At 39.2% G+C, this 17165-nt stretch overlaps 1 protein-coding gene across 4 annotated transcripts in view; it reads left to right on the forward strand.

Annotated features, from left to right (window-relative positions):
* The window catches only part of mob2a (MOB kinase activator 2a), a 45832-nt gene that overhangs the window by 15741 nt on the left and 12926 nt on the right, over nt 1-17165 (forward strand). Inside the window, exon 1 of one of the 4 annotated variants that reach the window (XM_008312284.3) lies at nt 1092-2234. The exons of 2 other annotated variants lie outside the window; for them this stretch is intronic. In XM_008312284.3, the coding sequence (XP_008310506.1) occupies nt 2197-2234 (38 nt within the window). In that variant the 5' untranslated portion in view covers nt 1092-2196. Of the gene's footprint in view, nt 1-1091; nt 2235-4996; nt 16086-17165 lie in introns of those variants that run through there. One more of the 4 variants, XM_008312283.2, reaches the window with a different exon arrangement.

Raw genomic sequence — 17165 nt, forward strand, 5'->3', positions numbered from 1 at the left:
TACTCATCCGATGCACTGGCATCTAATAATTTTTTTGGCTAATATTTGGTGAGTAACCCTTTTGCTGTCAAGCCTGTGTTTATATTATATTTCATTTATAAAATTGTCGTAGTTATTGTTTATTGACAAAAGTTAATAATTTTATAATATTGTTCTACTTCATTAATGATCTTAAACCGTAGGTAATTGTGATGATCAGCCATATATACAGGATTAAAAATGTCACTGAAGCTCTTCTGCAGTATTGTGCCATCTCTTTACTTAAGTTCCCTGTTTTTTTGTCCATCTATACCTACTGTAAATACAGCCCTGGAGTATTCGTACCTAAGCAAAGCCAGGCGATTTATTAAAAAAAAAAAGTCATGAATGGAAACAAAAATAAATGTACACTTTCCTGACTTAAACGGTCATAAGTTAATAGAACAGGTTTCTTTCTTCTTCTCACCCCTTTCTGCCTCTTTCCTTTTTATTGTTTGTGTAATTTTCTTTTGTCTTTTATTTGACAGCCGAGTCTCACAGCTTTTTCACAGTCATCCTGTCTGACTGTTACACCGGATGTCTTGCTTTTATTGTTTGTCTTGATTACATGAAATGAACTAGGAGGGAAAATGTGTTCTCACTGACGTGCACACCCTTTAGACCTTGCTGATATTGTTAAAAGCGACAGTTGATTTAATGCCACTTTTGTTTCTTTCATTATTTTCTCTGGCACTCTTTTCCCTGTTTCCGTTGCCTTGATATAAAGCATGTTGCCTTCCGTTATACCAGACATGCGCATTACCCACATCCTGACTCTGGTATTGAAAACACAAGGGAGCTAATGAGTCTCACCCACTTATTCACCAAATGGCTTAAAAAGAGGGAAGAAACTTCCATTATCTAACCTATTTTTAACAAAGGCAATCCTTTGTGCTCTGTTGCAAGTGTTCCTGCATATGTGTATAAGTGGAGAATATGAAGGATGAGGTAACAACGTACTATGTAAAAGGAGGTCTGTGAGCTGCAACTCCTGGTGACAGGGCCCCAGGGAGGTTCGGGAGAAGTTGGTGCTGCGGTGTTATTGAAGGGGTGGGGGTGGTTGATGTCATCAGTTGCAAAATGCCTCTCTTCTAGGTCGCTGCAGATCCTCTTTCATATTTTGTTTCAAAAAGAAAAGGGCAGATGTACATTGTGCAGAGGGCGAGATCAATTTTGTACCACAGTGCTGTATCCAGTGACGGAAATGTGAAGGTGAACATATATAATAGCTCTGGTTATTGTTAAAGTCATAACACCGTGTCCATTCGATGAGTTCACTATAGAATAACAGCTGAATCTTCCCCCTGCAGTTGTTACGTAACTGCTTTCCTGTCCAAAGGTGACTGTCTCCTCTGCCTCTATGGTCTCTGCAGTCTGCAGTGTTTTGTTTTCTCATCACCAGCCTGTGTGGACCAGTCCTGTTTGACTTAGCATGTCAGTACCTGGTCACGGACTTCCATCCGTCAGTTAATCTCATGTTTGTTTAGGTCAGATGTTACGGCTTGGTGTTTGTTAGCGATGGAAATGTAATGTTTAGATCTTGTTTATGGTGTATACAGATTGTTCAGATTGCTCCCCTTCTCGCTCACTGTCTGCACCTCAAGTCCTTGACTGCTCACTCGCTTTCTGTCCATCTCTATGTCCCCTGCAGTCCACTCTATGCTGCCCAGCCGTCAGCAGTTTGTTTATGGGACACTGTTTGCCAAGCTAATCTTCCCGCGTTTCATGTGGGAGCCAACAAGCAGAGAGGAGAGGGAAGGAGACACGGGGAAGGAGGGTGAGAGAGAGAGAGAGGGAGAGGAGAGAGAGCAAGAGTGTGAAAGTGAGGTAGGCAGTTGCAGTCTTTGGCAGGGAGAGAGAAACACGGTCAGGGAAGTGTGTGTGCGGAGTGTAGGAGATTATTTTTGTTGTTGTTTTGAAAGGAGATTTATGTGTTTGGGAGGCAGAACTGCCAAAAGACCTTTTCATTGGTCCATCCTGCACGACTGTCATGAAGCTGAAGGCTGTTGGACTGGCCATATGATTACACAAGATGCTACTCCTGAAGTGGGAACTGCTCTCCCAGTGCTTCTGAAGTCGAGCTTTCAAAAGAGGAACAGAGACAGGGAAGTGTAAGGGAAGAGAGGGCTCTGAGGGTTGGAGCTTCACCACCCCCGACTCTGCTACACCACCAGCTGGATGGGGGTCCTGGTGTGCTGCGATTGCTTCTTCTATAGGTAGCTAAACATATCATTATTGTGTAAATGTTGTTTTTATTTTTGAGCCTTCTGTCTTACTATTGTTTGTTGTTATAGTTGTGGTTGTCATCTACTTGGTTTTTCAACATTCCTAAATGTAGTGTATATTTTCAGACTTTGACTCCCTCCCTATTTCCCTCTCACCCACTCTGTAAAAATGCTGCGGTTTTGAGGAGACAAGACATTTAAGGACAAGTGGTGCTTAAGCAGGCAAAGATTTTGCAGTAGTCAGAGACAGTGGTTGTCTTGCCTTTTGAGAGGGAGGGAGTGAGGGAGGAGAAGAAGAATGAAGGATAGAGGGAGGGACAGTGGTGAGAACGGGGACAGTGATGGCACATAGCCAGCCTCCAATACCTTACCAAAGGTGAAGTGTTACACGTTGTTGGTTAATTGCTTTTGTTAGGATGGAAGCAGGACCTTTAATGGCATGCTGCCAGAGAGCAGATGCTCAGCCGAGCATGGCCAATCCATTCTCCTGTTTGTTTGACCCAAGTGTTCCATTACTAAAGTTCAAGGATCCAGTTATTGTTTTAACCTTTTTTACCATTTATGTTATTTGCAGACTATTGAACTTGCAGACTTTGACTTGTTTTTCAAAAAAATCAACTCTCTGTGTGATTAGCTTAGGGTAGGAAGAGTGCTTTTAGAACCTCTAAATTCCTTAGGCTTGGTGGCTCTCACAAAGAAATGTATTGTCGTTGATAGGAAGAAAAGTGTGATTTACCTTAGATTTTCTGGCAGTTTGAGTAAAAACTAAAGAGTAAAACAGACACCCCTGTCGTGTGGTTATCTGGTTGGCTTACCTGAGCCTGACTTTGTTGCTTTATAAGGTTTGAATATAACTTTAGCCTCATCTTAGGAGCCTTTTGATGGTGAAGATAAAACTGTAGCTTTAACGTAGTGGCTCACAGTTCAGCTGGAGTAGATTAGGCCTTTCTTTGATTCAGAACCCTGTTTATACTGCTGCTCGTGGGGTGAACATAAGGCCAGCATTCATGTGCATGCCTTGTGTATCTGTGATGCACCCATGTTATTTACTGTTGGTGGGATACAAACAGAAGCTTGTGCTTCTGACATACCTAGTATATGATTAAGGCAGGGGTGGAACCCAGGCAAAGCTGTAATTTCTAATAGGCTCATTAGGACAAAATGGGCCATCATGTTTATTTTTAGTATTTCCCCTCTGTCACTCACTTTCATTTGTTCTTTCTTTCTCTCTCTCTTTCATTCGTGCATTCTCTCGCTCATCATTTTTCAGCTCAGCAGTGTTACCATATTGTTTGATTGATGTTCAGTGTGGGGAGTGGTCCACACAGCCCAACACACGTCCTAATTTAGCTTTCTCCAAACTAGCCCTCCTGCAACTTTCAGTGGCTTTTTGTGGAATAAAAGGTGCCTGTCAGGTCACTTTGAAACAATCAATAGAGTTATTTGCCAGTCTTTAAATCCACAGTAACTGATTGCTTGCTTGTAAAGTATTCTTTATGCAATCATCCACTCTCCTTGTCAGTAGGTAAGTTAAACATTTGGGATATGTGTTACAATGTAACTGTGGCACATTTGGATTTTTCTTTTGGAAGTCTTTTTGGAACATATGCATTTTCACTAGACCATTTATTAATTTGTAATAATTTATTTAATTTAGCTTAGATCAAATAGAAAAACAAGGAAAAATATTTACAAAGCATTTGACTTTGAAGAGGACTTTTTACTGGAATGTAATATTTATTTTAATTTTGTGTTTAGTGTTTTTATGTTCTTTCCTCCTCTATTTACAGTGGAATGCCTGACTGGTCTGATTGGATTTTAAACGTAACAGTCCAAATGTGTTTCCTGTACAAAAAGAAAATCCAATAATTTTTAGTTGGAACTGTTATAGTTTGTTTATAGTTAAAGGTCTCAAAGCTTATTCAGTTGTCAGCCTTGTTACAAGAAGTTCAGGATTGATACTCCAACTCCTTGACACTGACAAGTAAAAACAGTATCAGTGTTTCCTAGTTCTGTGTTAGAATTATACATCGGACCAAGTTCATATTGGTCTTAATTTTTCTTTTAATTATCCCCACTCCTCTATAACGACTCTTGTGGACACAGGTTTCTTGCAATTCTTCCTCACATACATCTGCAGCCTGACCACAAATTCAACTGTTTTTTTTCTGGTCCGTGGTCTAATGTTTCCCTCATTCTGAGATGTATTGTTGATGCTGAGCTGCTAGGAAACTGACATACTGTATTCAGCCTTTGGGGTTACCATCAAATGACAAAGGTTTGGAAACCACCATTAAGTAGCTTCATCTGGAATTTTTGAGTAGACAAAGAAGAAGTTTGGCCTAATTGAAGAGACGATCTGTAAACAGTTACAGTTGAGTTTTTTTCCCTACTTTTGTGCAGTGTGGACAGTGAATACGTGCAATGTCATCGTTGCTCTCTTTTGCGTGTGAACAAAAGATTTAATTGTGTTATAACAGTGTGGGTGTGTTGTATTAGCGGAGCAGCCCCTACTGTTTGCCATGTGTCTCTCATTACGCTATCTTTGGCAGGCTTGGCTGCTATCACAGGGCCAAGACGAGCAGCTCAACAAGGCCACCGTTCTCCACCAACAAGCCCACACTCTGTCCTTTTAGTCCCACATACTCTGGCCATGTGTGGCTGCCTGTCACTAAGAAGGGGCTTAACTAAAAAAGTATTTGTTTTAGTCCCACATACTCTGGCCATGTGTGGCTGCCTGTCACTAAGAAGGGGCTTAACTAAAAAAGTATTTGAGGGAAGTTTACAGTAAAAAAAAAAAAAGTATGTTATAATGTAGAGTTTATTGAAAGCTTTGTTTGTTGAAATTAGATATTTCTTATGGTATTGCTCAGTACAACACAGTTGCTCTGTCAGTGTGTCTGGGAAAGAAAGCTGAGTCACCTAACTAAACTTTCCCTTTTTTAAACATTAATGTTTAATGGTTTGTTCCTGCTGCCAGGCTAGAGGGAACTCTTTTTTTTAATTTAGAACAATTCCAGTATCTACTGTAGCAACTGACTTTGACAAAAAAAAGAGCATATTTCAAGGCAGACTTGCCTGGCTGAGGTATGGGTCTCTGTCCCCTGTTTCACTTAGATAGATGGATAGGTAGCTGGTCAGTAGGGATGTAACAAAACAGTCCATCCTGACTTTGCTTCTCTACTTTTACCTGGCCTGCAGTCACTGCAGAGGTCACATGTCACATACTGGGCCGGTTGCATAACACAGGCGCAACTAAATCTTGTTGGAAGAGATGGCCTTGCAGCTACCACCCCAGTACATTCCAATCCACTAGATCAGCAAATCAGTGTGCAAGGTGATGAACGCTTATAATTCATATACATATTATCTTCTTTTTCTCAATTGCTTTGAGTCTGTCTTCCTTTGTTACAAATATCTCAGAAACAGCTTAAAGGTATAGTTTGTAATATTCTGTTTTTTGTTTTGTTGTATTGGAAGTATGCAGACTCACTGTCCTTCTCAGTGGTCAGTGCTATGAACACATTTATAATGCACTGATTCATGTGATTTAGGTGATGATAGTGATGCTAGTACAACTTTCACAATTTCTATAAATTGAATCAACTACCATGGTCAAATTCTTTTTCTTTGTGGAGGTTTGTTGGTTTTCGTTGAATGTAAGAAATGTAATTCTCTGACTCATCTAAGCAAAACCTCAATAAATGATTGATGAAATGTCTGTTTGGCTAAAAATAGTGAGTTTTCCTGTTGAGCAGTGCTTCTCCAACAATGCTTTACAAAAATCCTTGATACATAAACACATCCACCTCACAATACTACAAAATAGTGTTTTGTGACAAGATAATAAAAAGCAGATTTATTTCCACAAATGGGATCCAATCTTGGCTCGTTTAGGTGGACACACGTGCGTTGCTTCTTCTTCTTTTGACACTAATGGTAGATCTACCTCTCCTTAATTGTTGCAATGGCACCTACCAGGTATTTGGTTGGCTACTGAATATTTACCAGAGGAACACAATCAATTTATTTTCAGAATAAAACAATAACAGGCTGGGCATTGTCACTGCTAATGAGCATGAAAAAAATGTTGTGTTGCTCTGCCTGGCAGGCAAACATTTCCTGCACTGTAGTTGAGTGTTGACTGTGTGTGGCAGCAGGTGCCCTGTAGGCATGGAAAAACTCATTACAGCTGCTCAGTGGCTCAATTGGCAAGTGAATAATGGCTTTATTGTGTTCGGTTGAGTTAGAACGTTGGTCAGGTGGCAGGAAAAGGCTTAGACAGACTTCAGAACCAAAACAAACTCTCCCCATAGTCTTTGTATAGGCTGTGAAGGTGGAAAATGGGTTATACTTCTGGTAGTATTGCTTTCTGGCTTCCCTACCAACAAGAGGCCTATTTGGGAGAAAGGAAGTGCCTGGGCGCCTCACTTCCTGTTTATAGAGTTTGTTCCAGGCGAGAATAAGAGGGAGGGTATGCTGCAGTCTTGATGAACAAGGAAGCCATTAGTTCGGAGGTAAGGCTTCCGTATTTGCTTTCTGTCTCTAATTAAACCACCTACTCTGACTTATGCTGCATAGCTGTGAAATTGCTTCTGTGTTGCAGCAGTTTGGGCAGCTGTGTTGACACATTTATATCAATTATCTTCCATGTGACTGTTTTGAATACACAGAGTACATCTTAAGCAGTGCAGAATGATGGCTCGGACATCATGCCCAGGTTTGTGCGTCACATCTTTGACCTCAACTTGTAGGACTATATTTAATCAGAAGGAGCTGTGGAGAGGATGCTGCAGAGCTATCAGGGACGCTGCAGAGTGCTGACTCCACTGTGTTCTGAGGTGACGTTAATAGCATTTTATTGCAGCTGCCCTGCCAGAAAGGATTGAATCTTAAACACGCTTTTATATCACAGATGGTTTGTCTGTGATGTTAGCAGCACCTTTTACTCTACCATTGTTGACATCTTTGTGTTGCCGAGAGATGTCCCATTGCTGTAGCTAGCCCTTTCCCAGGAGAGATGATGTCACAGTTACTCCTCTACATCAGGCTAATCAGAAATTTGTTTACACCTGAAATCTGTAGACAATCTGAGACAAATTCTCACACACACACACACACACGATCAGCTACTCAAGGGTAGTCATTGTTGATTGAATTGTTGATTAATAGCATCAGATCACGACCACATTCCTTCTTTCTGCTTAGGAAGTGCTGCCTCTGCAGAGGAAAAGATGACATTGTGTGACAGCAGTTACAGAGGGTAACTTGCATCCCTCTGCACTCGGCACCAAGGACAACTATTGATTTGACCTTTTTTGCCTGCTTTCAATCCATCTCTTTTATTTTGTGACTTTGGCAGCAGCTGCCTTTAGTCAATCTGTCCCAGAACCATTGACGCACCATCTGTAAATAACATTTTTCTGGTAGCATGTGACGTAAGGATTTTAAAGTAAAAAAAAGTAACAAAACAGACATGATAGTGTTGCTGTTCTGGGGTTGTTGATTCTTGTGGCTTTTTGGGATGCAGTCTGTTCCCCTTTCTCACAGCAGACTGACACTGGGCATGCTCAGTTATTTCCTCCATGCCAGCCTGACAAAGGGCTGGGCTGTGCTGTGGTTTCACTGTCATCTTAACAATGTCCTTTAGGAAACACAAAACATGCATGGCTTTGTCCCAGAATTTCCATAACATTTGCTGCCTTTTTCTCTTTGTCTCTATGCTTTCCCCTCCCCAGAGAGTCAGCCCCTTCCTCTTCTGTGTTGTAGACACTACATGTGATGTTGTTTAGTCTTGATTACAACTTGTCTCTGCTTTCACCTTGTGCCAAACACGTACACACCGCTGTTTTCTTCTGATTAGACCCCAGAGAAGGATATTTACTGACATCCTTACGTGATCTACTGTCAACGCTAATTACTAGAAAAAACATCTTGGGTGTGTAACACATGTTCTGCTGCTCTGGGTATTGGACTTTACAGTTGGTAAACTTAGTATCTGACTACTGTTTGCTTTTGTTCAGCCTTTTTTGTTTTGTGGCACTGCCCCAGTTATTACAGGTAGGTTTCCATAACAGTGAGAGGTCATTAAATCTGTTTTATTTTGTTATCAAAATAAAATAATAATAATATGTTATCATTTAATATGTTATCATTTTTTCTGCCTATGTTTGTGAAATTAAGTGTTTCTCAATTTTACAGATATAGAGACTAATGTCGCAGCCACACTGTAGTATGTAGTATAAACAATACTCGCTAGCATTCCAAATATTGTAAAACTGAATTTAAGCCTAGTTATTTATTTTAATTACATTATACACACATGCTTTCACACACAAAGAACCATCTTGGTCTTCTGAAAACACTGAGGCCCCGTTTTATTCTACTTTCCAGCGTTTGATACCTATCCTTAATTACTAAAATAGTTTGTAATCCTCTTTTAAAAATTGCTCTTATGTTCCATAGCAGCTGTACTTGGTCAGAATACTAAAACAGCAAATTGTTTTTTAAATTTAAACAAACCTTTCTGTGTGTACGTGTTCCGTGTGCGAACAGTCTGTACTCTTCTTTGAAAGTGACCTTGTTTACTCTGTGTGACCATGCAATTGTTCCAGATAAGCAAAGTACCAGATGTGAGTTGGCTGTTTTTTTTTTTTGTTTTTTGTTTTTTTTTTCAAAGCCGGACTCTCACAGACTTTCTCTTTGATGACTGGTGATATGTTGTAAATAGAAGGTTTCCTCTCCAGGATCACTCACGTTGGTAGACCCAGAATGATTTTTCCTCCTTGCATCCAGTGTTTTAATCTAATCTGGAGTAATGTTTTCTCCAAATCTTGTTTCTCTAATCATACAGTTATTGTGAAATATAAACCAAATGTATCTGTAATCAAAATGAGAATTTCTGTTGTATTTTCTTCATCCATGCATAACTTTCTTTTAAAGACAACTGTCATGTGTCCAACTTGAGATGCAGGGCATAAAATGGCAAGGCCACGTGAGTGTGGGCATTTACTGTAATGCCAGACAGTCTGGTAATGTGTCTGCTAATGCAGGAAATGGTCCCCACCACCTGGGAATAAGTTTCCTCAAAATATCTGCCTTCATCTTTCATGTCTGTTTGTTGTTCTTAACGTCTTTTTAGTTTGAGGGAATGCAGACTCACGGCAGAACTTATGCAATGTACCTAGAAACAGACCAAGTGAACTAATGTGCTCTGACTGTAGGTCGTGGGACAGCTTCCAGCTCTAATCAGTTGGTTTAAAAGCTGTTTTTTTCTGGCCTGATGGCTTCTTTGAATGAAATTCACCTCAGCTGCTCATGCTGTCAACAAAATACCCTCTTTATGTAGCAAATATTTTCAACATTCTTCTTATGGACAACTCATTCCACTTTTGAAGCCCTGGTTACCTGAGTATTAGGTGCAACCTACAGACACAGTCAGTGTATTTACATTATATTTGAAACATCTAAATTATAAAGTCAGTTTAACTGGAAAGTCATGATATCCTGACTTCAGTAATAATTGCATTTTGAAAATGTACTATGTTGAGTCTAGCCATAGTGGGACTTTATATATACATATATCAGATCTGATAGAAGCAGCATGCACTACTTCAGGTCAGTGTGGATGTCCACAACAGATGGTTACTTTGACTAACTTGCTAACACTAAACATGTCAACCCAAAGTTCAATAAGTAATATGGTATCTTTTTAAATATATTTATGTCAGCCACAACTGAGAGCTGATATTGCTCTTGTGGTTTGTCTTTATTTTAAAATGTGTTACTAGAATTTATATTTTTCCTTCACTCTAAACAAGCGAGCTCTGTTACTCTGACCCATGTACGCACATCCTGTGCAAACATGTGTGCCACCCTACTCCCTCTCCCGCCTTCTCATCTCTGTATCCTCCATCTATCCCCTTATTCCATGACGCTTTTTCTCCAATATCCTGCCTCCAACTTAACCAACCACACTACCCAGCATGACACACAGACTGCCTCTTGTGCTCAAGTGCAAACAGTAATGTGTTTGGCCACAGCTCTTCTCCCTTCAAGCCCACCCTTTTTTTTTTCGTCATTGACTCCCCTCTGTTGCTCCCATACTTAACCACCCCTCGTTTAGTTTTAGTGGAGAAACAATCGTTCTACAGCACCTTGTTTTTTCTTGGTTTCCACTCTATTTTATGACCTTCCTTTTACTGAGCCAGACTAGCAGTAGTGGAAAGTAAGTCATTAAATTTACATCTGTCGCCGAGGTCCAAGTTTGGTTTCAGGTGTCAGAAAAATTCACACTCCCTTCTTGTAAAATCCAAAATAGAGGAGTATAAAATGGAAAACTTGAGCTGGCGCTGTGTAAGGTGGAGACAAATCAGGACATAAAAGCATTTTTTAGGTTTTGTAGCCTACTTTAAGATTTCTGCTCTACAAAAAACTGCTGAAAGCTACAAAAATGCCTGTTTTTGAATTTACCGATTTCACATCTCTGCACATTCACATATTCTACCAGCAGGTAGCAGTGTTGTTACATCTCATGTCTGGTTAGTCTGTATGTGTTTGAAAAGACAGAGAAACAGGGGAGCAAGAGAGATGGGGGAGAGTTGGAATGTTCAAACTTATCGTGACTAAAACTAACACACACACTCCTATGCTAGGTATGAGCAGTTATCTTGGTGACATTTTTGTTTCTGTTTCAGAAATGTTCAGAATTTTATCTGCATTTGGAAGATCAACAGGTTCAACTTGTATGTCCTTACGTCAATGCCAAGGTTATCATACCCTTCTAAGAAAGAAATGCATTCTTTCATTGAATTTTGGTGGAACTCTGAGGCGTTGGTAAAACGTATTCACATTTCACAACACGGGGTTGGTTCTTCACCTGTGTGATATCTCCGCTTGTTGCGTGAGCAGCACATTTTAACTTTTATGACCTTATTTTGGGTGATGAGTCATTCCAATAGTATCACAAACAATAGACGACTTCATTACAATTTCTTTGTTGATGTGCCAGAGGACAGTTTTGCTTGTTAGCAGTGGTGTGCATCTGCATGTTGCAGGTTATTTCACATTGCTGACCTCACACCTGACCTTCTCTGCAGGAGTGCATGTCTTTCTCTGGTTGGGCGTGAGGGAGGGGTTTGCACTTGAAAGACAGGTGTTTAGCTGGCCAGGTGGTGATAGAAAGACTCCCCCTGTTAAAGAATGTAGGGAGGAGTGCATTGGGCGGCTGGCCGAGGCATGCTGTGACAACCTCCCACATTGAACCAAACTCGTTTACTCTTCCCACTTATCCAAAAGTTCTGGTTTTCTATCATTCACTCATTTTTTGGTCTGTTCTGTTGCTCTGGTGCCTGTGGTGCCATGTCTTGACTCTTCTCGTTCAACTACATCCAACTACTCATGTCCTTACTTCCTTCCTTCTGCTGCCTCCCATTTTGTTCTTTTGTCCACTGTTCAGCTTGCATTGTTCCAGAAATGGTGGTAGTTTCCCCCAGTATTTAGAATTGAGTCTTCATTTCATTAATCATTTTAATTTGCATAGTACCAGCATCATTTATACCAGGAACCTTGCTCAATGAGCTAAAGTGTTCCCGTGTACAGTGGTTGTCTGTGTTTTTACTGCAATAAAACAACTTGATTAATAACTTGAACAAGATTATGCTAAATAGTCATCTGTGTGCCGAAACGTTTTACAAAGTTCTTAACATATAAAATATACATGTTAAGTAGGGATGCACCGAAATACAAATTCTTGGGCGAAAACCGAAAATGATAAAACCAAGGCCAAAAATTTAAATACTGAAATAAATTATTATGCCATTTATTAATACTGTTGTATTCATGGCTATGACTGTACTAAACCTCAATAAAATCAAGGCACTGTGATTGCATAAATTATATAATAAATTAATAATTGTCAATATACTTATTTGTGAAATGTCTAGCAGAGAAGTCAAATGCTAGTCCACATAGGAAGTCAGAACAGAAAATTCAGTGCATCCCAAGTTCTAAGTTTCAAACAACCTATCATTCCTTTCCTTTTACTTTTATTGTCCTTGATTCACCTTTTTTCCAGTTGTCATTTCCAGATGTTACTGAAGTCCATCAGGGACAGGCTCTTTTCTCTGCTTATACTGTCTGTAAAATAAAGCAATAACTTTGGACTTTAACCTTTTGCATCCATATATATATATAATAACTCCTTGACATAAAAAGCTGGTTTGCACCAGTCTGTGTCACTGATTGTTCTACACCTCATGCTCACGACATCCACTTCGGGGTTTTCTGTCTGCTCCGTGTCTCTTGTCTTTTTTTGTTTTTGTTTTCGGGCATTGCAGTGTGTACAGAGCGCAATGGCATGTCTCTGCATGCAGCCCTTCCCCAGGAGGAATGCAGCGCAAAGGAGAGTTTAAGCCAGAGAGAAAGGGAGTGCACATGTGAAGAGGGGGAAGAGATAGAACAGGGAGAATCGGACAAAGACATTAGGTAGAAAAGAAAAATAATAGATCACATCTTTTGAAAAGAAATTGTTCATAAGTCGAGTGATTTTTGTCACAGTATAAAAGCTTTGGTCATGGAACAATGGGTAAAGGCAGAAGCTGTAACTTTTTTCACTCAAGGCACTTAGAAGTTTTTATGTAGTTTTTATGTTGTGGGATTTATGTCTAACTTTTTACTTTAAAAAAAAGAATAAGCGTATAATAAACACGTTTTTCCCATGCCCACTCTGTAAAAATTAAAACAAGCTAAGCAATATTTTGTATTTGCCTATTGTCCAAAAAGCTTTTATGTTTTTGTTTAATTTCTAAAAATATATATTACTAATTTAATTAATTACTTCATTCATTTAAATGTGTTGGCTCACTTGGCCCTTGTCCTAACCTTCTTGGACACAACCATTCTTTACATTGACATGTCATAGAAGCATGATGGTTTGGTTTAAGCTACACAAATACAGGGTTAAAAACGTGAAATTAGTTTTTGGAGCCTGTTTGATTTACTTGTTCTCAGATTAGTTCTTCAATATGTTTCTAGAGTGGCAGACAGATGATGAATTTTAGGTTATATATACTGTTTACCTGTGGTGATGAACACAACCCTCTTTTGTCTTACAATGTTATTATTATATGGTGGGCTGCCAGGTTCAGTTTTTATTTGATAATCCTCTTACTGCTCAATAACATCAGTCTGCACAGTTTTCAGTGGCTTTTATTAATTAATTTTAGTTTTAACATGTTTTGGTGCCTGACCTGTGTGTCAATTCAATCTGAGCGGTGATTGGCTGAAAAGCCACAGTGGCTTTAGCTGTTGCCAAGCCCTGAGGCACATCTGCTCTGGTTGTGACTTATTTACTGCTGGCCTTGAATCAGTGTTTTCTTTGTCTCAAATAGGTGGAATGTGGGCTGACTTTCAGACCCAACCTGTTGTGCCAGCCATTTATTTTGAGCAGCCAAGTGAGTGTTGCTGACTTGCCTGCTTGGACCCACCCATTTAAATTAAGCTTTAGCACAGTTTTCCTGTTCATTTATCTGATCCATATCAGTGGATGGTTAAATTGGGTTACACTTTTGTTTGTAAGTTTTGAATACAACATACTGTTACTGAATTTTTTTTTTTTTTAACGACTGCCTCTTCCAAAAAGCTTGTGTTTTGTTAATCAAAATGACTCAGTTACAACTTCATCTGTATCCACAAAATTGTTGAAGGGTTAGACATAACCCAAGAAAGAAAACATTAAAGTCTGAAGCAGATGTGGTGGTTTGAAAACAGGATTTTTTAACTCATCAAAGGCATTTAGTAAAATAGTCTTAAAATAATTTTGTGTTTGCGGTAGTTATGGTGTAACTACTATGGTGTGCTGTAAGGGTTCACTAATCTTTAATCTCTGACATCATGACTTTTCCCTCAAGCTTTGATGGCCCATTCTTTTTATAATTTGTAAGACCTTTTGGCATCAAATTCAGTCCAGTCTTTTGTGATTTTGTTTAAAAAAGAGCATTGTATACTTTTTGATAATTCCTGAAATAAGAAAACAACCATTTGTTGGAATTTTGTTGCTGATAGACCTTAAAACACTTTTCTTTTGTGTCATTCAATTTAAACCTATAACATATGTTTATGTGCTCACTTATCTAAAATTTGCACCCTTTGGTTCAGAGGAAACCGGTGGTTAGTGAATGATGCTCTTTATATACATGAGCACAGAAGGTGTCTGTAATGTTAGAATAGAAAACTTTGTGCCAGACAATGGAATGTGGCCGTTGGTTTCCATCCACGTCACACATTACATAAGCAGCCTCTAAAAGCTCAGTGGCTCCGTCTCCATCTTTACCTGCCCCATTAGCCTGCAGCAAGAAAAAAAAAAAACATAGGCAGCTGCAAGACAGCATGACTTGTTTAAACTAAGTAAAAGGTCACTTAAAGCTAAAAGCCACCTGCTCAATTTACTTTCACGCCTGATTCATTAAAGCACACTAACACAACAGTGGGTACCCAGTTCCAGGACAGGCCTCAGTGATCTTGAATGTCCAGTCTTCTATTTTTAGTGGCCAGAGGGATGTAATGGTTAAAGATAAATTATTAGAAAGTTGCCTCTACATAGGGTTACCTTCCTAGACAAACTCTTTGTAATTTAAGTAAAGGAAAGAACCACATTTTTAAACGTTTTCCACCTCTCATTATATTGACTAGATCGATAATTCAAAATATTTGTCTGACTAATTGACTATGAAAATAATACTTGGTGCAGATGTTGCTACATAAGAAGTAATTTAATGAGCCCTTGCTCAAAAATCACACCCACCAAGCTCCCTTCCAATCTTGTGTGCCCTCTGATTGGAGAGTAGGGTGGGAGTCAGTCGTGCAGGATGAGGGTTTGGAGAGTCTACCTACGATTCTTCAGATTACACAGGCTTTAAACATGCATACATGAGGTGCATAAAAGGGTCTTACGGTTTATAGTGAACATCCTTCATTGGTATGATTGCAGTCTCTACATGAAACTTCAAACACACAAATTACACAAAACCACAGACTCTTTTATCTTTGTTTCATGACCACATCCCCCTAAGTGCATACACACACTCCCAAGCAAACATGTCTCCAAAGATAAGCCTCTTCATGCCACTTGGCTGGTGGTCCAGTATTTCTCACAGGAACCCTTTCAGGGTCCCACAAGTTTTATCTCATTGAGATACAGAAAGAAAATGTATTTATTTAGGACTACAATAAGAAAACCAAAGTAAATAAATATTTTCTAACCAATTTTCACAGAACTTAAATTGCTTCTATTAAGAAGTTAACTGATCTTAAAAAGACCATTTCCATTATATCTATATGTTATATATTTTTATATATATACAATGTAGAAAGTAAAGTAGAAGCTGCACATTAAATATTAAAAAAAAAACACAAAACATTATAAAACTTCACAATAGTCTATAGTCATGGTCTGACCACCTGTTGTAACTACAAAAAGCAACAACTATGTCCACATGGACAGACCCTGACGTCACGACAGCCCATCCACCTGATCCTATCCGCCTTCTCTGATTGGGCCAACTTTGGTCCGGGGGTTGGTCCAATGACGTGGTCTTGAACAGGTTTTCCTACGTGCTGGAAAGTTGGTTCACATCACTTCAGCCCCGCAGTGATTTGGACGTTACAGTAGAAGTAGAAGGGGGAAGTAAGAGGGATATTCTAACGGCATATCTCCATGTTTTAAATTATGCTCAGCGATTATCGCTCCTTTCCCGGAGATAAGACGGACATGCACTCTCAGAAAAACTCCAAAAGTGGACTAAGTTGCAAAATGGTGCTACAGGCAGTCGGAAAGGTGCTAAGGTAAACACACAGCACATATTTAACTTGACATAAGAAGTGTGCTTAAAAGAATGCAGTTCATAACTCAGAATAATGTTACATTAAGTATGTCTTGCCTCTTCCCATTTACATAATAATACTAAACTCATGTGAATGCTACCAGCTAAATACCCAGTCTGGGTCTCTGTCGACGTGTTGGTGATCTTATAAACATTTTGTGTCATACTTCAATGACATCTAAAATAACCTCTCACATTAGACACGTCAAAACAAGTTCAACAACGATGTGTCCACGTTGCGACTGTCATGTGGAACTTGACGGGGCTTGTAGTCTCTCAACCACTTTAATTATTACTGTGTAATTCTTCGGGGAAATAGTTAATAGACTCCAGCAGCGTTTGGACCCGCGGTTTCCGGAAGCACAGCAGCGCAAAGGTCCGTGTTAAAGTGTTAGTGCAGATAGGTGTTGTCAGTGATTACGTACGTTGTCGGTACGTGCAGCCTCGTTTTTTAATTTCTCTTCCTGTAGCTTTGTAAGAGGACACAACAGGAACAAGGGAAAAGTGACACGGTCTTCTTATCTGGCGTAATTAATTATGGAACCGGTCGCTTTTACGTCCGAACACGAGTTAGTTTAGAGAAAAACGCTCTACAGTTGACAGTTCTTCAATGTTTATAGACATCAATTATTCGTTGAGGTAAAATATTGCAAGTCAAAATGTTTATATCGGTCAACATGTATACTAAGGCATGCTATACCTATATGCATTATGGGCGACCTATTAATTAACGTTTTATAGCACCAGTTCTGTAGTAGTTATGATCAATACCAAAACCTGATTTTGATATGTTGAAGCTGAGATGGTGAATCACAGTATTGTTACGTTAACATTTGTGCTGGACATTGTCTAACTATGGGCAGCAAATTAAGTCAGTCTAAATATTCATCTACATTGGGGGAAAAAAAACTAAAACTTGTGTTAAGTTAAAGTTTACTCTATCCTTTGGGCTATCCATGCCATGACCCCCACTGTAGTTTGAAGAATAACTCTTTAAAGGCAACTCTAAATTATTTTTTTTTTTACAATTTTTCTAAATGAA

The sequence above is a fragment of the Cynoglossus semilaevis genome, chromosome 6 (genome assembly GCF_000523025.1).
Source record: "Cynoglossus semilaevis isolate Cse_v1.0 chromosome 6, Cse_v1.0, whole genome shotgun sequence".
NCBI lineage: Eukaryota > Metazoa > Chordata > Actinopteri > Pleuronectiformes > Cynoglossidae > Cynoglossus > Cynoglossus semilaevis.